Source organism: Equus quagga, chromosome 6 (assembly GCF_021613505.1).
Source record: "Equus quagga isolate Etosha38 chromosome 6, UCLA_HA_Equagga_1.0, whole genome shotgun sequence".
Lineage (NCBI taxonomy): Eukaryota > Metazoa > Chordata > Mammalia > Perissodactyla > Equidae > Equus > Equus quagga.
Genome location: NC_060272.1, coordinates 93416049 through 93442621, shown reverse-complemented (window position 1 = coordinate 93442621; position 26573 = coordinate 93416049). Strand labels below are relative to the sequence as shown.

At 42.8% G+C, this 26573-nt stretch overlaps 1 protein-coding gene across 9 annotated transcripts in view; it reads left to right on the top strand.

The window, feature by feature from the left end:
- Window position 1: 1 nt before the first annotated feature.
- TLE4 (TLE family member 4, transcriptional corepressor) overlaps window positions 2-26573 on the top strand; it is a 141616-nt gene continuing 115044 nt past the window's right edge. For 5 of the 9 annotated variants that reach the window (XM_046664505.1, XM_046664504.1, XM_046664508.1 and 2 more), the window contains exons 1-4: window positions 2-110; window positions 900-997; window positions 2113-2176; window positions 3358-3402. In XM_046664505.1, coding sequence (XP_046520461.1) covers window positions 66-110; window positions 900-997; window positions 2113-2176; window positions 3358-3402 — 252 coding nt within the window. In that variant the 5' untranslated portion in view covers window positions 2-65. Of the gene's footprint in view, window positions 111-361; window positions 627-899; window positions 998-2112; window positions 2177-3357; window positions 3403-26573 lie in introns of those variants that run through there. The other 4 variants (XM_046664507.1, XM_046664509.1, XM_046664502.1 and 1 more) reach the window with 2 other exon arrangements.

The following is a 26573-nucleotide window of genomic DNA, read 5'->3' as shown; positions in this document are numbered from 1 at the left end:
TTCGGGGCCATTAAAGCCAATGAGCCGCGCGCCTCTGCACAGCGCAGCCAACTAAATCGGTTTGGATGATTCGCGACCTGAGCAAGATGTACCCGCAGACCAGACACCCGGTGAGTGCGGGCGCCGGGGGAGTCCCCGCGTCGCCCCCTGCGCGCCGACTTGTGTCTCGGGCCGGAGGGGCGTGGAGGGCGGCCCGGAGCCCGCGCCCCGCTCGGGGAGCCGCCGCCCCCCGCCCCCCGGCGCGGGGGCACTCTCGGCGAGGGGGGGGGCGCCGAGGCGATTGAGTTGTAGCCATTTTCTTATTGTTGTCTTTGAAGCCCCTGGAAGCCGCGCCGAGCCGTTGGCCGTCCCCGCGCCGCCCCTCGTCGCGGGGGGGCGGCGAGCGATGGAGGAGGCGCGACTCCGCGCCCGGGCGGGGAGGGCGCCCTCGGCGGCGGCGCGGCGGGGCCGGCGGCGGCTCCGGAGTGCGGGGCGCTGGCCCCTCGCGCCGCGGGCCCCGGGCAAGAGCGAGCGAGCCAGTCCGCCGGCCGGCCGCCGAGGGTGGCGGCCCCGTGCCCCCTCCCCCGACGCGACCGCGGCCCGACGCCATGGCGCGGGTCCCCCCGACGGGCCAGTTTCGATTCCGGGTGGGGAGGCAGTGGGCGCGGGGCGTCCGCCGTCGGCGAGGCGGGGGGCGGGGGCGGGAGCCTGCGGGGTCCGGGGTGGGCAGGGGGGCGCGGGGGCCCGGGGCACCCCGAGCCGAGCCCTGCGGGGCCGTGCGCCGAGGGGGGCGGGCGGAGAGTTTCCTCGCTCCTCGTGCCTGCGCGACGAGCCCCCCGCCCGCGCCGCGCGCTGTTTTCTCCATCTCGCTGCCTCGCCTGTGATGTGGGCTAATTAAATATTTTATTGTTGTTCTTTAGGCACCGCATCAGCCTGCTCAACCCTTTAAATTTACAATTTCCGAGTCCTGTGATCGGATTAAGGAAGAGTTTCAGTTTTTACAGGCTCAGTACCACAGGTAACGATATTGACTTTAGCTGATCCTCCTGTTTGCCTAGCTCTTGTCTTCCCTCCGCACACACACACACACAAACACCCCCACCCCCCCGCTTTTTTTTTTTTTTTTGGCCGCCACAAAGGTGTTATTATCATTTTTCCTTGTGGGCAGAAAGGGCAAGTCACGGCCTCTCTTTCTTAGGCAGGTGTAAAGAAATTAAGCATCTCTCCTTTCTCCCATAAATAATAATAAAAAATAAAAGGAGGCAGAACAATCGAAACTGGGGGGACTTGGAAAACGCTGAGGCCAAACTTTCGGTATTGATTTATTGGGGCCAGGAGAATGGGAGGCTGGGAAGATTCTGGGGCCTTTTGCCTTCCTTGCTTCTTTATTACTCCGGGCTTGATTCCTTCTCACTCCTTTCTGCCGTTCCACCGAAATACCAAGAGCCGAGAGCCCTGAGAAGTCGCAAGTGAGCGGTTTCATTACTTTTATGCTGCAAAAAAATGTTTTGGTCTCTGAGACTGTTATTAGTGCCTTTGAAATATTTTTCTTTCACTAGCTTTTTAATGACGTGTAATTCGTATTTCGTAAATGCGAGAACCGAAACAAGCCACTGAACTCGATCCACACTTTGCCCCTGGGTGGTGGTATTCAACTTGTCTCTGTTTTGGAGGGAAAAAATAAGACATCATTCATAAGACACGCTTGATTCATGTTTTCATTAATCTCTTCGTGGAACATTAAAGAAAAAAACCTCCCTTTTGACATTGTGGGGGACTTGTGCTTGGATATGTAGACATTGATGTTTATTTCCTTGTTCTTGTTTTGTTAAGTGAATTTAGTGACTATTCACTTCAGGATGAGGTTCCGGAGTTAAATTGGCTACAGGGATTTTTTTTTTCTTAAAACAAACAAACAAAAGCCCCACATTTGATTCTTGTTGAAAGGGCAAGTCCGGGCTGGTTCCAATCACCCCTTCCTCTCCCGCCTCTCCTTCAATAATGAGGGTGGTATTTAAGATAGTTGATTTGGCATTCTGCAGGTGATGATTTAGAGGAGGGAATGTGTATTTACGTTTGAAGGAGGTAAGTCAAGATCTGCGTGGTACTTAGATTTCCTTCTGTCTTGGACAGCCTGAAGCTGGAATGTGAGAAACTGGCCAGTGAGAAGACAGAGATGCAGCGGCATTATGTCATGGTAAGAAAACTGTGTCACAGATTCAAAGTGCCTGTTAGGTTGGGATACCAAAAGCAAGAATACGCTCAGATGGCTGGAGGCTGCGGGATGGATCACAGTTGCAGTGCCAGTGCAGTTGAGGTTGTGGGAATATGACCATTAGCAACCTGTAATTCCAGGTTGTTATAACTTGCCTTTGACAGCCAGCTTTGATTGGAATTTTCAGAAAGTTCAGCTGCATGGGGTATAATTTTCTGTGCTTTGTTTTTACAGGTTGGAAAAAAAACAAACCTCATTTATGTTTTGTTTAGAGTCACAAGCAAAATGTTTTTGTGTTAATGGTTTTCTTTGTTGTTCTATTGCTCTTGCTCTGAACAATTTTAACCAGACAATTTTTCTGTAAACTGTTACAATTTTAATGTGTTTTACTTCTTTTAAAGAATGATAGATAAGAAAAGACACCAGACACCCCTTCAGATTTTCCCCCAGTCTTTATGTTACTAGTGTGTGCGTATTGCGTGTGTTTTCAATTTCTATAGTGTTAGGTTGGTTTGAGGAGTGTTGTAGTGTCGTGTATAACCGATTTGTTCTGCCAGAATTTCTGTAATGCCAGTTATACTACATGTTCAAAAAAATCGGATCTGCTTTTTCAGAAGTATTACCAAGCATATTTTTATGCTTGTTCATAAAGGCTCCAGAGTAACTCATTCATTTCCCATCGAGCCTTTTCCTTTGAATGTGTGAATATAAGCAGTACACTACAAATGAGAAACTGAACTCTGAAGTAGCATCACCTTTTTGAACAGTTCTTTCAGAGCATCAGCATTTGCCTGACGTGTTTTTGCCATTAACTTGCTCACTGTGCCTAGGAAAGTCCATATGGTACCAAATTTTCATCAGACCTTTTTGATTCATCTGCCACTGATATATAAAGACAACTGAAGATGTTAAGAATGCTATGTTTGAACTTGATTTTATTAGTTTCGTGAGTTAATTCTCTTAGAGTCTGTCTTAAGGTGCTTCTAGTTTATTAGGCTGAAGACAGCGGTAGAATGTTGCTTCTGATTTAGCAGCATAGGTATTACAGATATTTTGATATGGGTGAGGCTTTTATGTCTGTATTAAACATATTTGGGGGATTTTGAACAAACCAGGGAGATTGATGAAAGCCACGAAATTAATTACTTTTCCTTCTTTGACAGTATTATGAGATGTCCTATGGGTTGAATATAGAAATGCACAAGCAGGTAAGTTATTATTTCTTTATAACCATTTTAAATGACAATAGTACCGTGCACTTTAGAAAGAAGATTGTATATTTTGCAATTTTATTCTGCACATTTTTGTGGCTCCCTGTATTTTCAAGGACTGTGTACTGGAGAGAAGGCTATTTTTTCAGGTGTGGATCCCCATCTTTTTTGCATATTCTAATTTTTTTCATTTAAAAATGTGATTTAAAATGTCTGAATACATACTAAACTTTGTACACTTTCAAAAGCAGGATGCTCAACTTTAAAATATGTCTCGTTTTTCTTTTGAAAGAGTTAATTTGTGTTATTTCGGGCATCGCAAACTTGTCTAATGAAAGAGCTTTTCTTGGAAAATATTAGAAAGTAAAATTGTAAATTCTGTGGAGCCTCCGTTGGCTCAGTGTGAAAGAAAGGATAGAGGGTGAACTGGGAGGATCAAAATGAAATCTGTGGAGCTACAAAAGCAATTGATGTAAAATCCTTGTACTGGTCCCCTGAGGCTATTTAGTTGGGTCTTACCAGGAACTGTAACTGTTGCTTCCAAAATTTGTACAGAGTAAATGAGCCTGATAGGAGGATGTGATAAGGTTCAACACTGGGTCTTGAAATCTGGCAATTAGTTCAGCCAAAAAAAAAAAAAGCAAAGAAAAAAAGATAATGATTAGTCAGAAAGCATTGAGAGGTATGACTCAGACAGCCTTTTTTTGCAAGAGGCTGAATAAAATGGTTTGATTTAAGTTTTCTAGCTAGAAAAATAGCATATATATAAAAAATATTGTTTGGCAATAATAATTCCTCTAGGAGGCATTTCTTTTTAGTGATCTTCAGGTCTCTTTCATCAACCATTTCAGAAAAGGTGTGCGTGTGTTTACCTGCTGCGAAAAGATGAGGGAGAACAATGTTTTTCATCTCTTATTTATACTTGTGGTGAATGTCATTACTTTCTAAGTTTACAAAATAGGAAATGATCACATATTATTAGGTTTTTACGACTTATGGATTCCTTTTTGCATATAGTTAATTACACGTTGATAGTAGATCTTTAAAAGATGACTGACAATAAAAGCAATCGGAGAGGTAGTGTTTGAAAACAAAAAGGTGGAAAAAATGAGTCATTACTTATACTGAGGACTTTTTATTTTAGATACTTTTTATTACTTCATATGCTGTTTGGTTATGTCAGTGTTAACGTTATCATATAGTTTGCTGTGTGTTAAAATTCTTATTTTGGCGTCTTTGCCGTTTCTGTTTAGATTAGTAATGTAAGTATCTTTTGCTTAAACAAAGTCCGTCAAACTTACGGATAGACTGCCCTTCGCTCTACCTTACAGGAATAAATTACACAAGAGATATTGTTTGTTAATTATCCTCATTACATGTCATTTTAGATCTGGATCTTGTACAAGTCTTTTTTTTTTTTTTTGTCCTCACCCAACCACTCAAGATTAGTGTCTTTTTAAAGATTGGACCAGATGATTAATGCCCCCTTATTTCTCCTCCTGTATCTTGTTTACCCTAACCACTTAGATTCCAGATCTCTTTATACCATTTATAGTTCTGAGAGGCACAGAGCTTGTATTTGGCTGTATGTATTTCTTTGGTGGGGGTGGAGGGAGGTGTGCTCTGTGAGATTCCTTAATTTTACACATTTTATACCTTTGTAATTCTGTCGTCTTCTTGTCCAGCTGGCTTCAAATGCCATCCATTTAAAATTGAGAATGGAGTACATTTTCCCTTTTTTCCTCTTGCTTTTAAATTCAATCATATCAAGAATCCTGAGGGCAGTTTATCACATTATGAAATACAGACAGCCCTGCAAACCACCTACTTATTATATTTTCTTTCTTTCCCCCCTTAAGCACAGAGGCATATCTGTCTTTATTTGTTTTCCTAGGCAGACAGCCTTGGTTCCTCTTGGCCTCTCTTCCAGATGCACTCGCTGGATACCCTCGTAATGGAAAGCAGCAATAACGCAGGGAAGTTGCCCTGCGGTGTAATTGGGCCTAGTTCTCAAGATCGGGTTAGGCTTATTCACTTATTAGATTTGTGTCTCCAAGGGTTCAAGAGTAGGAGTCCCCGGAGTCCTTGGAAGTACCCTAGTAATTGGTGGCCCTGATATTTGAAACCTTTGTGTATTTTTTGGTTAAAGCTCCTGTTCTTCTTGGCTGCTGCCAGCCACAGAGTATTTATTTTCAGAGAAATTTTTCATTGGAACAGAAGATGATGGCTGTGATGGAGTCATGACTCTGTGACTTAGCAAACTGATAAAAGGATAATAGCACAGAGCAGTGACAAAACAGGGTGGTGGGGGGTCGGTATTATGGCTCCTCCCCTTTCTGTATGTTGCTCATCATCAGTCACCCTGTGTTGATCCTGATAGAGAACTATAAAGTGAAACCTATGGGGAATTTGTCATTCTGAAATGAAAGCTAATGTAATTAGTACCAATTAAAGTACATTTAGTAAATTGGATTTAATCTTAATTAAGCCTGCATAATGTTGCCAATTTTTAACAATTATGTTTGAGAACATAATTAATTTAAATTTTGGTAACTGAGTAAATAACATTAGTCTGGTAGAATTAGTTGATTTTTTTTTTTAAAGGGGAACTCGGTGACATGACATGGAATTAGAGCATAAAATATGTATCTAATTTCTGGTAATCTTTAGTAGGATCGATAGACTGAGCAGATGAAGCTGGGGAGAAAAACCAGGGAAGTTAGAGTGGAATGTTCTAGGCTATAATATGATAATACTTCACTGCTGTCTTAAGTTCTAGCATGAAAGTGAAGATGACAAATGGGACATGGTTAGAAATGGCACATGTTTTATTGTGATGTCTTCATAATGGAATTTTTTAAAATGAAAGAACATTGGCTTTTATTCTCTAAGGATTTCCCTAAGTGGGAGGTTTTGGTTTTTATTTGGATGAGACAGTTGGCCCTCGGGGCAGTTGTTACTTTTTTTGCTGATTGTTCCTCTTTATAGATACAGTGTGGCTCCTAAATGGGTCAGTGACCATGGGCGGGGCAGGGTGATGCCTGCAGTTGATAACATTGCTAAACGCTGTTGGTTCCCATCCTTCACCTGGAATGCTGTAATTAGGGAAGACCGCCCTGATTTAATCTGACAGCAGCAGTTACTACTTTAAAAAGTGAATGTAGCATGTAGATTAGGAACAGTAGGTAAGTGAATTCAGCCTCTAGAAACTGTAAAAGGAGATGAACAGACCACATTTTGAGAACATCTCATGACTTCCTCCTAGTGAATGTTCTATAATCTGAAGGTTCTTCTAAGAAACTTTAGCTTAGAATTGGGACTTTAGAGACTAGAAAATTGTAGAAATCTGCAATACTTAGAACCTAAGAGAAGTGAGTGCTGCACATTTGTATATATGTTTGTGTGTTCCTCTGTGTATATGTGCATACATATGTGTGTATGCATGTATATGTGTGTGTATATATAATTACTGTTTTTTTAGAATCAGGGCAAGAAAACTCCTGTTTGACTCCAAGCCGTGTAAATTTTCTTATGAGACTTAGGCCACAACCATTTGAGTGCTGCTAAAATATTAATTGAATAGAAATGAAAGGGCCTTGCCAGCTGATAGGATATCATAATCATAGCCTCTCTGGTCGATGGTAAATGATGATAAATGACATTAGGAACCTTTTAGCAAACTGTAATAACTACAAGGAGGGAAGCAGTATGGATTTGCATTATATCTGATACCCTCTAGTACCAAGTGGATTGCCAATACTGCTTGTTTAGCATTTTCTAAGGGCAATAGGATATTGATTTCTGACTTACAAGGAACAGCTCTATTTTCACCATTGAAAAGTATTGCAGGTTGTTAAGAAGAAATTGACTTGAAGAGGCCGACTGCTGCCCATCATGGAGCAAATAAAGCAAAACTGCCGAAGCATGGTGGAGCAGAGAGACGGGCCCTCAGCAATTTGTTGCTATTAATTTACCATGCTCGACAGCAAATCAATCGGCATCTACTTCATCTGCTGGAGAAAATGCTGTCCAGGGCAGATAAAAGGCTCGGCATGGTACAGAGAATAGACTGGATTGGCCAAAAGGAGGCTGCAGTTAATGTGTAAATAAGTGAAATCAAGGCCACAGTTGCAGAAGAAGCTGTTGTTAATTAGGTTGGTGCTTTTTCATGAACTATTTTAGAAAGCAGCCATGGATTTGGAGAGTCAAAAGAGATTTATTGAGGTTGAAGTAATAGATGACTGGCATGACATTCCAGCCTTGAGTGTACTTGATTCTAGGGTGCAGTAAATTTATTTGGGGACAGTGCTTGCAGTGGAAGTCAATGTGTATAAAATTCTGTTTAGATTTCCCAGAAGAAAACTTGTTTTGGGGGCATTACTAATTTCTTGCAAATCTCCTCTCTTAGGTTGTATGTGCTTAGATTTGGAGGAGTAGGTGCAGGAGTAGGTATTTGAGAATGTAGGCAGAAGTGTGTCTGTTGTATTTTTACAGTGATTATTTTTTCCAGAAATGGATGTGATTGAGTTCTTGTATAATAATGAAAGTGAACTGTTACCAAGGGTTGGGGGTTTGAGCTGAAAATGACTAATAAACCAATGAAAATTATGCATATGGAACTTTCTTTTGCTGTATAAACATTAGGAAATAGTAATGTAGAGGGGCTGAACAGTGGGTGGGCACTACTGGACTGGAAAATCTCAGAGAGGGGTTACAAGTGAGATTTTGATGACTGTGCAAAAAAATTCCAGATACAATTAGGAGACCGTGTGTGTGTTGGTGGGGGTGTTTCTTATGTTTTGTGTTTTTTATTAGGGTTTAAAGCCACCTTTTCTAACTTAAGATTACTTGTTCTTTGCTAATATTCTGCAATTAATGTTAATCCAGTGGAGGTTATTGGTGGTGTTTTTGTCCTCTGCCTCTCTGATTTGGACATTTTGGGGTGGGACGGCAACTTCAGTCCCATTTACTAAATCTAGATATATATAGACTTTAAATTATGTTTTGTCCCAAACTGGGAGAGGACCTAGCATTAGGACATTTGATACCAAGTGGCAGTGCCTTGGTCGGGACCTAGTGTGCTGTCGTTTTACGTGTCACAGGACCTTCAAGAGAAGCGGATCTGTCAAGGTGGGTGCATAATTAGGAGTGTTTTCTGGATAGCTTGGGTTTCTCCTTTTTCTCTTCTTGCGTGTTTGGTTCTTAATTTTCTCTTTCTTGAAGTTTCAAAATATCTGAAGATTTTTCACCTAAAGCGGTGATTGTTGAGCGAAATTGGAATCTCCTTTGAATGAGAGTGCATGTTTATTGTATATCTAGCATGTGCTTACCACTGACCTGGGCACATTGCCAAAATTCTTCAGTTCTCACAATGATTCTAAGAAAGGGATTATGTCCAATCAAAGGATGATTGAACAGGGTCAGATCTGCACAAGGTGATACAGTTATTAGCTAGTGGATTCAGGACTGCAGATGAATTTACCTGGGAGGATGTCTCCTGGGAGATGGGGCTCCCCTGGTTGGAGGTTCAGGCCCCAGCTCATTGCTGGAATGGAGAGCCCCTGGGAGGCCGGGATAGTCCTTGGGTTTGTCCTTGAGTCACTGAACTTGAGGCTCATACCCCAAACTCCTGGAGTGTCAAGGCATTCTCTGCAGCTCTGCCTGGAGTTGAGGCGGGAAGGCTTGGCCTGGGCTCTCCATCCACACTGCTCTCAGTGGGTGAGAGTGCCAGGATCCCTTTCTCTTGGAGTCTCCCACAGGGGAGGAGAGCTGCTTGCTTATCAAGATTGAGTTTACTTCCTCCCTGGGCAACCTATTTCTCATTTGTTTACAAACTTGCTCTTCCATTTAACTTTTATCTTTTCCTTGTGGCTTCTAAAACTATGCCTGAAGACAAGGGGCTGTTTGTTAATCATCGTCCTGTGGGTTTTTGAAGGAGGAAGCTGGGAGGGGAAAATGTGATGTTTTGTGGCCTCTTTGTAGTTCAGAAAGAGGTTCTTAGATGCAGGAAATCACACGCAACTCAAACTTGTAAATGAAGGCAAATGTTTTGCTTTTACTGTAAAAGATTTTCTTTGCAGCATTCGAACAAAGGGATATTTCCTTCTCACTGCCCCTAATCCCTACTGAATATTGTTTATTTTTATTTTTTGTTTTCTGGGCAAGGTTCTGTGTATCCTAAATAATAAACTTCAAGCTGGGTTGGACTGATGGACTGACGAATAAGATGTGCCTTTGTGGGTGCTGGTGCAGACCCAGTGAGGTTGAGGTGGTGCAGGCACCAGCTCATTGTTCTCACATCCTTCATTTTGTCTTCCTTTCCTAGAATTTTACCTTCTTTTTTTTTGCGCTATAGAAGAGGGAAAGTCAATTGAGAATTAAATGTTTAAAATGTGCACTTAGAATTTGTTTGTTTTTAATAAGAGCGTTTTTATTGCCTTTCTTGTGACTGGATAGCTGGCTTATCGCTTCAGGACAGCAATAATATATTTGATGGCTGTGGAGTGAGTGAAAGGGATGTGATTTTTGGAAGGTACTTTCCCTCAATCCCACCCTACACCTCCTCTTAAAAAACTCCAGCAATGGTGGCAGATCCAGTGGTCTTGTGGCTAAGTTATCCTCAGTTTTGTGATCTGGGCTGTTGGAGAGAAGCAGGAGGCAGCACACTGACGTGTGGGCAACTGAGTATTTACGCGGATGGTGACAGTTTGCAAGGCTTAGGACTTGTTCAGAGTAAGTGCACTGCAGACGGAGTTGATGAAATTGTTGCTCTCCTTTAAGGGGGGAGGGCCTCAGAAGTTTTAGTCAAAAGTGAACATAAGAGTTGTTGTGACTTTGCCTTAGTAACAGCTGTCAGTGGAAGTTGCTTTCTATCTGTACAGAGGGATTTAGCTGGCATTCATCAACACAAATCTATATACCCTCTCTCTTTTCATTGGAATGGACCCAGCGTTTATGCCCAGCTCTTGCTATTTCTCTACCACCAAGCCAGAACTTTCCTCAGAGCACTGCAGTGTGTAACCCATGCTCCATCCAGGGGAACGAAGGGTAGGTGTGGATTTTCTTAGCTGGATCTTCAAAGAAGCAGAAGAGAAATACTTAGGACACCTCTTACTTAGGTACTTTATTCACTGGTGAGTGGGTCACTTTGTGATAATTATTGAGGATTTTGCCCACAAATACTTGGCAGTTTGTAATGTGAAGGGAGCTTCTTCGTTTCATGGAGAGAAAGGGTGGCTGCTCTCCTGTTTCAGGGCTTGGGCTCCATCCACCGGTCAGGTCCTGGTGGGCCTCGGACCCCTGCAGCCTCCTGGTGCTTGGAGCGGCCCAGGCAGTGAGAGCATGTGGGAAGGAAAATGGATGTTGACTTTCCGATTTCTTAGCAAGCTTATTTCACTTATTATTATTCTAATTAGGATTCTGTTTTTATTTTCTAACTATGTATTCTGCTTCTCTAGATCTGTAGATTATTTTGGTTAAATAATTTGCAAATGCAAGGAACTATAACTGGAAAGAATAGTAATCGCAGAAATTATGAGCAGTAGTACTCTCTAACACCCTTTCTTTACAGAGAGCTTAAGGCATTTTATATGTTCTCCTTAATCTTCCTGATGTTCCTGTAAAGCAAGTAGCAAGCTTGGATCCATGTATTTATTTAAATAGCTTTTGTCAGTGGAGTACTCGACAGTTTGCCAAGCAGTGTCATTCCCCTGGCCTCCTTGAACAGATGACACTGAGGCTTAAGGGCTTAAGAGACTGGCCCTGTGTCACAGTACGGGAGGATCAGCATGCGGGCGGGGAGGCCAGGGTTCACGCGGGTCAGTGACTGTGCCCAGGGCGGGGTGGGGGTGGGGGGGGGGGCGGGAATTGCTGGCAGAAAGGGTAATAGTAGGTTTCTTGAGTTCCCTTTCAGGGCTCCCTTCACTGACTGTGCTGTTTCCAAACAGCAAATTGTGAGCTGGTTTCTGTGATTTCTTGGCTGTATGCAACATGAGAAGATAGGGATGCTCCTGGCAGTCCACGAGGTGTTACAGTGTCATCTCTAGCTGGAGATTTGATCTGTGTGTTTGTGTGTGAGTGCAGAGCCTCCCTCTCCTCCCCTTTACCATTCCAGTGTCCGGGCCCTGCCTGAGGGAGACTGCGATCCACAAATTAAAATGCAAAGCCTACATCCACTTTTAGCAAAGCGCCTAATAAAGCTGTCTGTTCCCGCATTCCTGAACTGTACCATACGAACACTAGGCTAGATAGAAACTTGTTTCCTGCCAGTCTCCTCTCTCCCACTAGAATGTAAGCTCCGTGGGAACAGGGGCGTTTATTGCTGTTCTCTGCTGTGTCCCTGGTACTGAGAATGGTGCCTGCCACACAGTAGGTGCTCGTGAATGAGGGAATACTTGCATTCAGCCTGAGCTAGCCAAGAATATGTGTGATTTAATGTTTTTAAGGGCATATTTAGGTTGCAGGATAACAAATGCTGAGCCTCCACGCCCACTTAGGCCTGTGGTGACTACCTGTTAAGTTTGTGGAAACGGGAAGTAAAAGCTGAGCTGGGTGCCTTTCAGGAGTGAGGAAGGATAGTTAAAGTAGAATATATGTATTTTAGCATGGTTAATCTGCCTTTTTAAAGATGAAAACATGAATCCTTCCTAACTGAATTTAAAATTCAGTTTGAACATCACTCCATCACTAGTCAGTGTGTCTCTGAAGAATTCTTTTACTATTTAAAGGTCTCTGTACATGTGGTTTGGGTGAGTGTGGGGAGATATTGATCTTAATTATACTGTGGTGTGTTTAGCTAACTTCCCTCAAAATCAGGAAAAATGCAAGCTTCTAGTTCTTTTCAAGAGACAAGGAACTTTGAAGATACCTTAGTTTTTTATTAGTGTAGATGGTAAAGTGTTGTTGAAAGTAATAATCATAACAGTAAGCCATTTTAGAGAGCTTATCGTGCAGGTGATATTTAGCTTATTCTTGCAACTTTATGAGATTGTAGTATTTTTATTTCCCATTTTGTATATGAGGAGGCTGAGAGAGAAAGAGATTAAATAGCTTGTTGATATCAGCCAGCCAGTAACATATATCCTGGGTTTGACTCGATTTCAGATCACTGTTGATAGATGTTGCTGCCGTATTCCGAAAGCTGTTTGGAGCACTCTGCTACCAGCATGCTCTCCTCCCTCCCCGCAGTACTGGACTAAGTCAGGAGATTCAGGTTCCAGTTCTGACCTGGCCATAACAGCTCTGATATTGCTGAGTACCCTAACTTCACAGCACCCGACTTTCCTCAGCTTAAAACAAGAGTATAAGTGAAGGCTGAGACTGCTTTGAGCTCCTTTGGTCTAAAATGACTGTTTGGTTTTGGTTTGTTATTTCCTATGACCCAGTGAACAGAAATTGAGACTTACTATCACTTCTTTTTTAGTCTCAGAAAGTCCCTTTTAACACCTATTTTCAGAGTTTTTATTTTTAAGTCCAAAATTAACCTAATGAAGCTAGAAGTAAAAATGAATATTTATGTAGTACCTTATATTTTACAAGGTACTTTCTCATCCATGTTTTATTGAAGTCCCAGTAATGTTGCTAACACATTTTCCCCATCTTGGGGGTGAGTAAAATGAGACTTGGATGTTAAGTGACAGAGTTCCGCAGTTAATTAGTGGATGGTTCAGAATTCACTGATTCTCCTAGGGCCGGCATTCAGGGTAAAGTAATGTTGATGCAGAACTAGAGCACTTATTGTAAAACATGTCATATAAAGATACGTGTATGTATATACATAATATAATACCAGTGCTGCTTTAAAGTGATCAGTTTTTATGTTTTCCCTTGGCATATGTTAAGAAAATTTAATCATACAACTTCTGAAATTGTATGAATTATAATGTGATCCAATAATTTTTTCCCAAAATGTTAAGGAGATGTGTAGTAGTTTATTACCTGTTGTGTAAATAGCTCCTGGGGTTAGTTACCCTTCCAGGATTCAATGTAGATGTCGGTTTCTCTAGCTAAGGGTAAAGTCTGCCTGTACACTGGCTTGCAACAAGCTTGAGAGCCTCAGTGCTCGGGTTGCTTGCATTGTCCTTTCAGAAGTCCTTTGCTTAGGGAAGGTTTGGACTTTTCGACTTGGTTTATGGTAAGTTAATCGTAGGAAAATAAAAGAAGGGGGGCATGTTTAGTTTTGGCCTTTTTAAGTGATGAATGGAGGGCATCACGTGGAGATTAGGCTCCTTGACTAAGGTGTAAGCTCCAGAGAGAAGGATGTGTTTGTTACTGCTCTGTCTCTTGCAGCTGAAATAGTGTTTGGAACTTGCTAGAGGAAATGAATGAAGGAATGCTGGAAGAACTGAAGGAATGGTTTAATTTTTCCTTTCATTGTGTCTCCTGTAGCACTCTGCATCTGAATGTCAACCACCTGTGTCTGAGCTTTGTGTCTGAGCTCTGGGCAGGACTTGGCTTCATAATGAGCAAAAAAAGCCTAGGTAGGCAGTCAGAGGTTAGGCGTTCTCATCAGAGCTCTGACACAGGTCCTTGAGCTGGCGATCGGCATTTTTAAAATTTAGGATTGGATTCATTTCCAGATGATGATTTATTTCTACAGTATCTTTCAGCTGTAACATCATATGATTTAAAAATGACCTGGTAGTCTAGTAGTTAAGTTCAGCACACTCTGCTTCAGCAGCCTGGGTTCACTTCCCAGGCATGGACCTACATCACTCGTCTGTCAGGACCGTGCTATGGTGGTGGCTCACATATAAAAAGAGGAAGATTGGCAGTGGATGTTAGCTCAGAGTGAATCTACCTCAGCAAATAAAAAAATAAAAATGACCAGCGAAAAATAAAAATAAAGATGACCAGCTTTAGCAAAAAGTCTGTCCCTAATTTTATTGCTTGACACCAGAGGCATGCCATTTCAGTAAGTTAAGGTTTAGAATCAGTTTTACATATGAGGAAATATTAATTTTTTCTTTTTTGAATAAGCTTACTTTCACGGTGTCAGGCTATTGTAGACTGCTAAAAAACCCTAATATTGCCATTTTTACAACCTGGAACCATGTGCTGTGTTGCTTCTGTCATAGGTATGGTCATATCTTAGATGTCCTTCTCTAGGCCAAGAGCCTATCAGTGACTACACGTAGTTACAGATTTTCCATATGTGTATCTTTGGCAAATATTAATAATAACAACAGTTTATTGAGCACCTACAGCACACCAGGTGAGGCACCAGATGCTTCAGATGTATTTGTTTAATTCATAACCCTTTGAGGAAGAGATCTGGTTATGCTCCTTGTGAATGAGGAAACTGAGGTAAAGAGGAGCTAAGCCATCTGCCCAGGGCCCCGCAGCTAGGAGGTTGCAGACTGGGGATTCACGCCCAGGCAGTCTGGCCTCAGAGCCCGTGTTATGAACCGTTGGTAAAACCTGCCTCCTAAGCAACCTTTTTAGTATGATAAGCTTGCTTTGTTTTGTTTTTGTTTTTTAAATGTATGTACTTAGTCTGCTGAGTTCTGAACACAGTGAGCTTAAGTGTTACAAATAATAGTGGCTCTCCGTTTGGGTATATATTTGTATCAGAAAGATACTTTTTGAATTCTCAGATCAGCACGTTCCCTGCCCCCTCATCCTTGTTGAGAAGTGCGGCGTTGAGGGGAGCAGTCTTGTTAGCTGAAGGCCTTTCTCTCTGCCAGCTGGCCCTCCCTGCATGGGCGCTCTGCCTTGACTGCTTCACTAGCCATACCAGTGGGGGGAACACTTTTTTTAACAAGTAGAAATAGCTTTGGTTTTCAGATTCAGTTATTAATTCGCAAAGCAGTTCCTTTACTCTTTGCTTCAGGACTTTTTACTAGTGTAACTGTTTTTTGTTCTTTTTTCAAAGATTGGCACCTGAGCTAACATCTGTTGCCAATCTTTGTTTTCTTTTTCCTTCTTCTTCTCCCCAAAGTCCCCCAGTACATAGTTGTATATTCTAGTTGCAGGTCCTTCTGGTTGTGCTGTGTGAGATGCCACCTCAGTATGGCTTGATGAGCCGTGTCGTGTCTGCGCCCAGGATCTGAACCAGTGGAACCCTGGGCCGCTGGAGCGGAGTGCGGACTTAACCACTCGGCCACTGGGCTGGCCCCTCCTAGTGTAACTGTTGAGTGGAAATATGGGTTGAGTGTAGTTTTTCAGCCAGGGTTGCAGAGCCATGCACATGGCCATGGATTGGTTAGTTATTCCAGGTTGTAGAAAAATAGTATAATTTATTTGTGAAAAGTTCACTGGGTTAGTGAACTGATCACTTCATCTTTAATCTGCTGGCTCATGGCCTGGTGACCATAGATAGGCCTGTAGATATTTTGTACTTCCGAGCATGAAATTTCTAAAACAGGCACAGTACCTTTTATAACCACATGGGAGTGTCCAGAGGACTGAAAAACCATTGAGTGCCTGCCTGGGGTGAGAATGGGATGGGCGTCCTTGGCTGGATTTTTAAAGGATCCACATAGTCCTTGAACTGATTGTAAGATTGTGTGCCTTTGTGGGAGAAGAGTCCGAAGCACTCATTGATCTAGTGAGGAAACCAGCACCCAAACGAAGGAGGGTGAGAGCTGTTTCACTAGAGCAGTGGTCTCAAATGGGGTCATTTCCTTTTGCCCAAGGACATTTGGCAGTGTCTGCAATACTTCTGGTTGTCACAACTTGGAGGTGCTACTGGCATCTAATGGGTAGAGGCCAAGAATCAGCCTTGTCTGGCTTCTCTGGTTAATTAGGTCATTTTGAGAGAAGCTGTTGAACCATGCCTGTCTTTTCAGGTTTTTTCCTCTCTGGGCTCTTATTTCAAGTTCAAATGGGGATGCTAGGTGGTCTTGTGTAAATATCTTTTTCCTAAAGAAGGGAGAGTAATAGACTTGTTCATTGGAACTGTTGGATAAGTGGAAATTTCTTGCTTTAAGTGAGGCCCGTTTGTCCTGGCTATCCATCGAGGGCACCGGAATTAGTCCTAGTCCTTTTCTAGGTGATACTTTTTCAGAAGTGTTGTCCTTCATTATTAGCCTTCCTTTGTCCATGCCAAACAGTCTCAAGTCATTTCATCCATTCTCCTGGACACCGTCTGGTTAGTGTCAAGATGTATGTGATAGACTGGGCCACCTGAGAATTCAGCATGACTCGTTGGCCTGATCTGCCCCAGCTGAGGGATTAGGGCAGGTCTTGCTGCAAAATAGTCCTACTCTTTCACTTAGCTTCTTGGATATGTCCAAGTGTGTTGTGCTTATCTTTGTCTAGTCCTGATCACGTTGTAATAAACAAAATGGAACCTTGAGTTTTCTCAGTAGCCAGTGAGTCTAGATCACGGGTTTATTTTATTTTTGAATGTCTGGGCACTGATCTTGGGGTTGCTTTTTCACCCTGTATGTTCTTTTGTGCTGTGCTATGATTGTAGGTGACTATTGTAAAGGCTTTTGATGTTTTTGAGACATAAAACTGTTTTGGAGTGTGATTTATAACCTCTAAGTGTGTCTACTTTGGTTAACCTCCAAAAATATTATAGTTCACCTAAAGTGGTCCATTAAAAAATATGGTGCCAGTTCCACAGTTAGTTGCTTGAACGTTTTTTGGCTGAGTTGGGGAAGACAAAATGGTTGTTTGGGCTGCTGCTGCTTTTTTTTTTTTTTTTTGCTGAGGAAGATTCGCCCTGAGCTAACATCTGTGCCCATCTTCCTCTATTTTTTAGTATATGGGCTGCCAGCATAGCATGGCCGTTAACAGAATGGTGTAGGTCTGCACCCAGAAACTGAACCCCGGCCACTGAAGCTGAGTGCGCTGAACTTAACCAACTGGCCACCAGTGCTGGCCCTTGTTGGGGCTTCTTAATGGAGAAATTGTGTCCTGCAAAATTCCAGAGTGCCCTTCTTTGGCTTTCACCTTTATGTGGATTCCCGGAATGTGGAGATGACGGCTCTACTTCCTTGAAAGCCTGTTCTTAGGTTTATGAGGTTTCAGATTTAGGAGAGGCTGGGTCAGGCATAGTACATTTATGTACAAAACTTCGCTTTTTAAGATGGCAGCTCATTTCCACATGCTTGCTATTGCTGGCCTAAGAAGGAGTCCCATAGTTAGGACCTCCTTTCACGAGATCTAAGCAGAGCTGATAGGGTTTTATTGTAAACTAAGCAAGCACCGTTAGGATATGTTGCTTCGGTTTAGGAGGCGTATAGAACGAAATTCGGTAAGAGTTTGTAGAATTTGGATTGCAAGATGGTCTTCGTGCCAGCTTTCCAGGTTAGATTTATCAATCCCACTTTTTCTTTAATATTTGACTTTACAGTCTGGGAGCATGCTTTTGTCACTTTGTTTGAGGCTTACCCAAAAAATTAACTTTCTAAATGGAAACATTTAGCTTCTCAAATTGAAATATCTAGAACTGGACCTGCAAAGATTAAGATGATTATAACCTAAAGACTTAAAACGGGAAAAGAATTTAATCCTTGTGAGGTGGTTTTATTCGTCCTGCATTGAGAGAGGTGCTTGGTAAGAGTCAGTCTTCAGTGCCTCAGGTGGAAAGCAAAGGCTGCGCTGGCTTTTGTTCGTTCATTCCACAAATGCTAGTTGACCTTGCAGTCGTGCAGGGCCCTTGGAGGGCTAGGGAGTTAGGAGAGGTAGATGCTTGCCTCCCTGGAGATTTTATGGCATTTGGACCATTGTGGAGACTGTAAGGCAGTGTGTGGTGATGCTGCTGTTGTGACGTGGGCAGAAAAGGAGGAAGTCTTTCTGGTTCCAGAGTGATTAAGGATGCTGTTATGCAGGATATAGGGACATTTTAGTGGGACCTCAGAGGAGGGGGTCACTTAAGCAGGAAGAAAGGAAAGGGAGGATTCCAAGTGGTAGTCCCAGAGACAGGAAAGTGCTGTGTATATTCAGGCTCTGGTTAGCATTTCCAGCTTGATTGGGTGATAGAGGAGAGAGTGGTTGAGAAGGTTTGTTTGGGCTGTGTTGTAGAAGGGCTTGAATGCCAGTTCTAGTACCTGGGCTATCCAAGGAAAGCAGAGGGAAGGTTAAGCAGGCACTAGGGCGGGGACCATGTCTGTTCTGCTAATTTGCTTTGTTCTCAGCAGCTGTCATGGAGCCTGACAACAAATGTTCAATAAATGTTGATTGAAATGACTTGTGTGGAGAGGGACATGACTTGAGAGGGACAGGGTTGAGGAGGTGACCTGGGACTGGAAAGGAGGAACCCAAGTGACCCAGCAAATCATTGGATGAGGGATGTAGAAATACATAGGAGAAAGGCCTGAGACATTGACCTCAGCAGACTGGCAGAATCATGGTATCATTAGAAAAAGAGACCTTGCGGGTGACACTTCATCTTGATTATGCTAGGGGGTGAGATGCCTAGGGAGGAGGGAGTGGTGGACGGAAGAGATAGGAAGGAAAGGGAGCTTGTTGCTTCTCTTCGCCTTCATCCCTCCATATCAGCACCTTCCCCTTCATCTCCTGCCAAATCTCTACTCCTGCCAAGAACCTCAAGGATTCCTTTTCAGCAAGACCTGTATTGTGCCTTTATTCTACATCCAGACCGCAATGGACCTTGCCAGGCAGCCCTTTGTGGGCAACGGTTTAAGGAACTTGTTTTAATAAGGAAGGTGTTTGACCTTTGTGTCAATGCATGAGAGAGTGTTTCCCTTTGTCATTTTGCTTGATCACTGCCATTACCTTTATATAGATACATAGTGGGAGTTTGCAAATGATCTGATTTTTGACTTTTCCCTTTTAAAGGTTTTTTTAACATTAAAAATAGGTACAGAATTCTCTAAATTATTCGTCAGCTATGGAAACTCGTTGCTCCAGTCATTTGTTTCTTCTCTTTCTTTTAAATTTCTGTATCATTTGGCCAACACTGTGGATAGGTCAGCGATTTCATGTCCTTTTTGTGTTGAGAAATTGCATGTAAATATGAGGGTAAGTCTATAATTGTCTTGAGAAACTACTATATTTCAAAAGAAATAATTTTTCTCATTGTTCATTTTGTCCCTGATGAGCTGAACACTGAAATTACAATGGATGTTTTAGTCATTGTGTATGATATGTGTGGTTAATTTTCTTTTTTCCCCCCAAAGTGAAGCACATTCTGTGTTTTAGACCTTTCTCCCCTTTTAGATGCTTGTCTTAAGCTGCTGTAGTTGAGTGAGAACAGCAGTGATAGTAAGGAAAGTTAAGTAAACATGAAATTAAAAAGGCCAGAGAGTACATTTTGGTAAACCAAAATATTGTTTGGTGGCATAAAGCCGCAGATCCATTCCAAAAAAAAACATGCGGAAATGTGGTTTTGATGTCTGTCATGCAGTCTGTTTCAACTGTCAGAAACATACGTTGCTTTATGGGGTATTTTTTTCGAGTCTGACCGCAGCTTTTAATTTCCTTTACTCCACCCACACCTCTCACCACACCCACTTGTATCTAGTGCTAATTTATGGGCCATTTAAATGAAATGACATAATCGGCAACCACCAAAAGGGTCAGCAGTTATGGCAAAAGTCTCTTGTGTTAGGTGTGCTAAGTATCAGTTTTGTGCTTTTGGAAACTTTTGTAAGCAGAACAGTTGTCCTTGTTTTTGGACTTTACAATCTAAGTTATATTGAGGTCTTTAACAGGTGGTTTTGAAGTGCTTTGGTCTTTTGCTAAAAAAGTGGTATATTCACATTAGAGAAATTTTAGAAAGGGAAAGACTCACGCATGGTCCTACCACTCTGGTGGAACTGCTGACCCAGGCAGAGGCTGTACTGTGTCTCCATCAGTTGTGCTGCAGCTGATGGAGAATCATGCTCCCCTACTCCATCAAAAACTGCTGGTCAAGGTTCAAAGGGTAATACATAAAATAAACATGAGTATGTTTTTCTTTCTTTTAAAAGTACAAAAAAGTCTATAGTAAAATGGAAACTTATGTTTAAAATTAATTTTGATCGATTGGTAACTTTATGGTTTCTTCAGCTTTTTTTTATGGGCAGCACAATCCTAAATGTGTTTTAGGATCTACTCATAATGCAGTGAGTAACTCGTTGTGATTTGGGTAAATCATTTAACTTTTCTGAGTCTCACTTCCTCATCCATATCCATAAAATGAGCAGATAGGACTGGATCAGTATGTTTTACAAGATGCTGGTTCCTGGGCCCCTTACCCTGAGATGTGGGCATCAGCATTTTCTAAAAGTTCCGGGAGTGATTCTGATGTGCAGCAGGGTTGAGAACCAGCAAACTAGAGTAGTGCTTCTCAAACTTCAGCGTGTCTGTCGGTCACTGGGGACCGTATTACGATCAGCTTCGATTTCTGCAGGTCTGGAGCCCTGCTTGATAGTCCCCAGTCTAATGCCAGTGATGCCCATGCTGCTGGTCTACTGACCTCATTTTGAGTAGCAAGGAGCCAGAGAATCTCCAGAATTTCTTCTATTTCTGTCATTTTTTATTTCCATAGTATAGTTTATGTAGTACATGAGAGTTCATGTGCTGCTTGAATGAGACCCCTTATCTAGGGTATCAAGATTGATAGATAGTGTAATATCTGCATAACCTCTTATTGCTTAAGTTCCAGACATGCACCTCTGGAACGGTTCGGCAGATGAAGTCGTTTTAATGGTACCTTGCTTTAGGTAGCCTCACTGAGCTCCACCTGGTGGCTGGTGGGTTGGTCCCTTGTTACAGAGAAGAGGGGCGCTTTTCATTTCTCCCTCTTCTGCTTGCGAGACACCGCTCTAATCGGTACTTAGACTTTCAGATTCTCTCTCATCATCCCTTAACGGCTACCTTGCCCATATTGACCTCTAATTCCTGAGCAATATTTTAGGTAAATGGGCAGAAAGAATCATGAAGTAGTACATTTTGTTTTAATACGAGCACATTCCCTGCAGAAATTTATTAAACATAAGTAAAGCAAGGATAACTCCCGTTTTGAAGTGTATTTTGTTGTGGAAGAAACACAAACGTACTTAAGCTGGAACATTTGCCGTGCTCTTCTTTAACCATGTCATTTAGACATAAGAAAGTGCTGTTTATAACTGTAGTCCTTTGCTTTTGTTTGTTGTAGCACAGCGTCAGACTAGCAGGCAGCGGGTCTAGCGGGAAGACCCCGGCTGGGGTGTCTGCAGCCCTGATTTCGAGGCCGTCACCGACTCTTAAGTAGCTAAGTGTAACTGTGGACGCTTAGCTTCTCCACGTAAACCAGAGGGTCTGGGAATGTCCCATTTATTAAGGCTGTGTTGGAGAATTTTTTTGCCTTGAGGGAGTATACCTATCACCTATTCTAAATTCCCAGGCAATAAGAAATTCTAGTGTGCAATGTAGGAGTGTGGCTTCAGAGCAGCGTTACTCAGTGTGGTCTGTGGACTGTTTGCTAAAGGTGGGCCTTAGATAGGAGCTGTACCAGACTAGAAGTCAACATACCACGTCCTTCAGGCCTGTCCTTACTGTTCAAAAACAAAACCAAAGAACAAAAAATCCCATCTAGCTGAAGTAAACAACAGTTGATTTAATTCTGGCACAAGCCCTTTATCTTCTTGCTGATGGATCACAATTTGGGCACTGACTACTTTAAGTAGCTCTGCTTTAAATATTTAATTAGGGGTCGGCCCCGTGGTTGAGTGGTTAAGTTCGTGCACACAGCTTGGGCAGCCCAGGGTTTGGCGAGTTCGGATCCTGGGCGTGGACATAGCACTGCTCATCAGGCCATGCTGAGGTGGCGTCCCACATAGCACAACCAGAGGGACCTACAACTAGAATGTACGACTATGCACTGTGGGGCTTTGGGTAGAAGAACAAGAAAAAAAGAATAATTAATCAAAAGATTTAACAGGCTGGTTTTATAAATTAGGAATAGACAAATTGAAGTTCATAAAATAAAGTGTAACCTAAAAAATAAAAACGTAAGTTTAAGGGCAAGTTAGGTTAAAGATCAAGTTCAAGGTGGTATGGTCATGTGCAAAATAGTAAGTTAAGTCAAGGCAATTGATACAGATTCACAAATAGGAAGCTGTAAAGTACTTCTGAGTTCTTTGTAATTTAATAACTTGCCTCAGAAGATTTGGTTTTTATTTTCACCATCTACCTGGTGGAAAAAACATATTTCTGTAAGTCTCACATAACTGTTATTCTGTAGTGTTAAATTGCAAGCAGCTTTGAAATTAAGCCTGACTTCCCCTCCACCCCTCTTCTCCCCCCAGCCTGCTTTTACTACTATATATAAAATTTACTGCATCCAGGGCAAGTATCTGTTTACCAAGAAAAGAGGAAGAGAGATCCTTTGCCAGTAGCAAAACATAAATACTGAGAATGTCTTTTCTGGGTCACAGTGCAAGAAAGTGGAGAAACGGCAGATTTTCTGGGGCTGGGCCTGTGACCTCTCTCTCTGCAGTTGGTTGAGAGGCACTGTCCTCTGTGATACTGTGCCAGTGAGTCTGCCCCCACCCTCCGTTAGATCCACAGCCCTTCCTGGGTGTCGTATAAGTTAGTGAGGCCTGCCTTCCTGATTGAGAGAGAGGAAGAGCCCTGAGCTTGAATCGATACCTTACAATACGGTTGCCCAGTTTGTAGCACTATCTGATCTCAGTACTGTCTTAGGACAGAAATGCTTACCGTAAGGGATTTTATTCGTAAGTCTCCACTCATAAATATTTCTGCCAACTAGATATGGGACTGCTATTATTCTTCCCATTTCATGGTTGTGGAGATGGAGTCCCAGATCACTTAGGGGTTTGCTTAAAGTCGTGGTTCAGCTGGATTAGTAATTAGAGTCAACCTGGGATTTGTGAGTCCACTATTGTATCATTCACAATGTCTGGTGTGCTTTCCAGAATGTTTTGTCACTTGAGTCTGGATGCTTCCCTTGCCTTTCCATTGCTGTCCCGCAAAGCAAACCTTGAAACTGGCCTTGTGACTTCCCTGTCTTATTGGATGGAGCACCATGGCTTTACACGTTGGAGTCATAAGTTCCTTACTTCTCTCATTGTCCAAATCTAGTGAAGTCACAGCATGCTGCTGCCTCTCCCTATGCAGTGTCTCCTTTCCTTGCCTCACCGACACTCTCCAGCAGCCCCTCCTGTCTGGCTGGACTGCTTGGCTGACCTCGCGGCTGATGGCCATGCCTGCAGCCTTTGCATTCCCCGCTCCTGGATCTGGGCTTGTGGGAGCTCAGGGTCCACTTCTGTGTCTGTCTGCATGGAGTCATTCTTGAGGGACCCTTCTCCACTCCTGGAAATCCAGCTAGTGTCTCAACATGGCTCTGTCCTCTCATTTTACTCGTTACCTGGGTGATGTTGTCCACTCTGCTGAGTAGATGAATCCCATTTTTTTTCTTACTGGGTGACATTGGTTTATAACATTATATAAATTTCAGATGTACGTTATTATATTTTGACTTCCATATAGACTGCATCGTGTTCACCACCAAAAGTCTGGTTGCCATCTGTCTCTTTGCAAATGTGTCTCTTTACCACTTTTGCCCTCCACCCACCAGTTTTTTCCTACAACCTAGATCTCTCCTCTGAGACCTTTCTGTGTAACCCAGTCCTCATTTCCCTTCACTGTCTCACAAGTACTTAAACTCAGCATGTCCCCAGGTGACATCCTTCCCCACTAGCTTGCTTGTGGTCCAGTCATCTCTATCTCGGGAAATGCCCAACACCATCCACCCAGTTTCTCAAGTCAGAAACGTGGAGGCAGCTGATGACTGCCTTTCCCTCACTCATTAGCCACACCCAGTCAGTCGGCTGGTCTGGAGTCTACTCCCAGTTACTCTTGCACTTGTTTAGTTCTCTCCAGCTATCTGATCATGGTGAATTACTTAACCACTTTATTCTTTGGTTTTATCTGTAAAATGAGGACGGAAATAATCCTCTTAAAATTGTTTTACACTTCATTGAAATATCTGGCATGGAGGAAGCTCCGTGAATGTTAAAATGAGGAGGAGGAGGAGGAGGATCAGGAGGATCACGATCGTGGTCAGTGCTTTGACCACCATATTTAGGGTGACTCTCACCATGTGTAACTGGTCTGACCCAGGTGGAGATAATCCCAGGAGCACTGGGCTCTCCTGGGTCTGCTTCTCCACCCTCATCTCGTGCTGCCGCTTTCACTTGCCCTGTTGGAGGAACGTGAATGTCCCACACTCGTGGAGCAGGCTGATCTTTCGCCTGCCCTTGCCCTTCCCCCATCCCTCTCTCCTTTGTCTAGCAGACTCACTGCACCCTCAGGGAAACAGAGTCCTCTGGTAAGCATTTTAAAATACCCTGCATTCTGTATTTTTTCCCAATGTCTGTGTCATTTGCTAGGTTATGGGCTCTAAATCTTATCTTGTTCCCCTACTCTTTTCTTGGACTGTCACAGTGCCTAGTGTAGTAGACAATTAGAATAATTAGTATAGTAAACCTAGTATGGCTAGTATAGTAGACAGTTATTGAAAATTGTGGAATTAATGTGGCTCACATGTTGCTCTCTCCCCAAAGCCACTGTAATGACTTTAGCCAAAAGGGGTTTCTTCCACTCCCTCACCTTTGCATTTCTAGGGCTCCTCTGTGTACCCACCTAGGTACCACATGGTGTCTGTTACTGTGTTTAGGTCCATTTGGTCTTCACCTGAACTAGATTATAAACACTTCAAGGATCCAAATCAGTTCAACATTCGCTGCTGTTTCTCCTTAGCTGCTAGCTTAGAGTAGGAGTGAATGAATGAGCTGATATGTGAAAACATCTGGTTGAATTTCCTAAGCCTGTGGTGCTACAGGAATTCATATTGTTCTTATTCTGAAATTATCTTTCATCCTCCATCTTTCCTCTTGTGGTATGTTTTGTGGTTATAAATCTCTTCTGTCCTTCCACAGCCACTCAAATATAATCAGTGGCAAGAAGAGGGTGGAGGGCAGAAACGCACTGGAGTGTCTTGACCTCCTGTCTGGCATTTATCATAGCTTTCCCAGGAATTGTCCTTGATAGGTCCTTGCTGCCTTCCAAATAAAGTTCAGGCTCTTTAGCGTGGCATTCAAGACCTTCCACAGTCTGACCCTAGTGAACCCTTTCTGTCCTTATTTTCCTCTCTGTTTTCTATTGCATGCATCCTGCACTCTAGCTGAATGGTTTTTCAATCCTGCCTGTCCAGTAGAATCATTTGGGGAGCTTTAAAATAAAATATTGAAGCCTGGGTTCTACCCTCCGAGAGCGCGAGCTCATTGGTCTGCGGTGAGGCCTGGCTGTTGGGGTTTGTGAAGGATCCACTAGTAACGTTATTGTAAAGCCAGGCCTGCAAACCGCTGACTAGCTCAGAGTTTCCCATGAAATATAATCTCTAAGGCCTTTGAGAAGAAAGAGTTCCATAGTCAAAGAAATTTGATTAGTACTGCATTTTATATGCCCCTTTCCAAAGATTATAACTAACATTGTCAAATGATAGACTGAGATGTCCAACAGGAAAAAAAACTTGTTTAACTTTAAGCTTTGTGAAGTCGTCAGATCAGGGAGCCCTTTGTGTCTACATAATACCTGTTAATATCTGCAAGACTTGGTATAGAACCTGCTTTGGGCAATGCTGCTTCCAGGCACATCTCAGTTTTTGTTTTGTTTTTTTTTGAGGAAGATTAGCCCTGAGCTAACATCTGCCAATCCTCCTGTTTTTGCTGAGGAAGACTGGCCCTGAGCTAACATCTGTGCCCGTCTTCCTCTACTTTATATGTGGGACGCCTGCCACAGCATGGTTTGTCAAGCACTGCTGTGTCCGCGCCTGGCATCCGAACTGGTGAACCCCGGGCCGCCAGAGCGGAACGTGTGAACTTAACCTCTGCGCACCAGCGGGCTGGCCCCTCACATCTCAGTTTTTAAGTCACTTCTTTATTTGTCCTTCCTTGATCATCTCATCTAAACAAGACCCACCCCTTGCCCGAGGCTTCTCTCTTAGATGCTTTGTTTTCTGCTTTGCATTTCTCAGTATCTGAAATTCCTCCTCGTGTAATTGTGTGTTTCCCTCTCTCTCCTGTCCCTACAATGTGAACTCCATGACAGCAGGGACTCATTTGTCTTGTTCACCTCTGTGTCTCCATGCTTGTGTCAGCACCTAAAATAGGCCTGACAAATAGTAAGTGTTTAATAATAAATATTTATTGAATGGACAGAAAGGCAGTAATACATTCATGGTTTTGGCTTTTTCTAAGGTACACGTG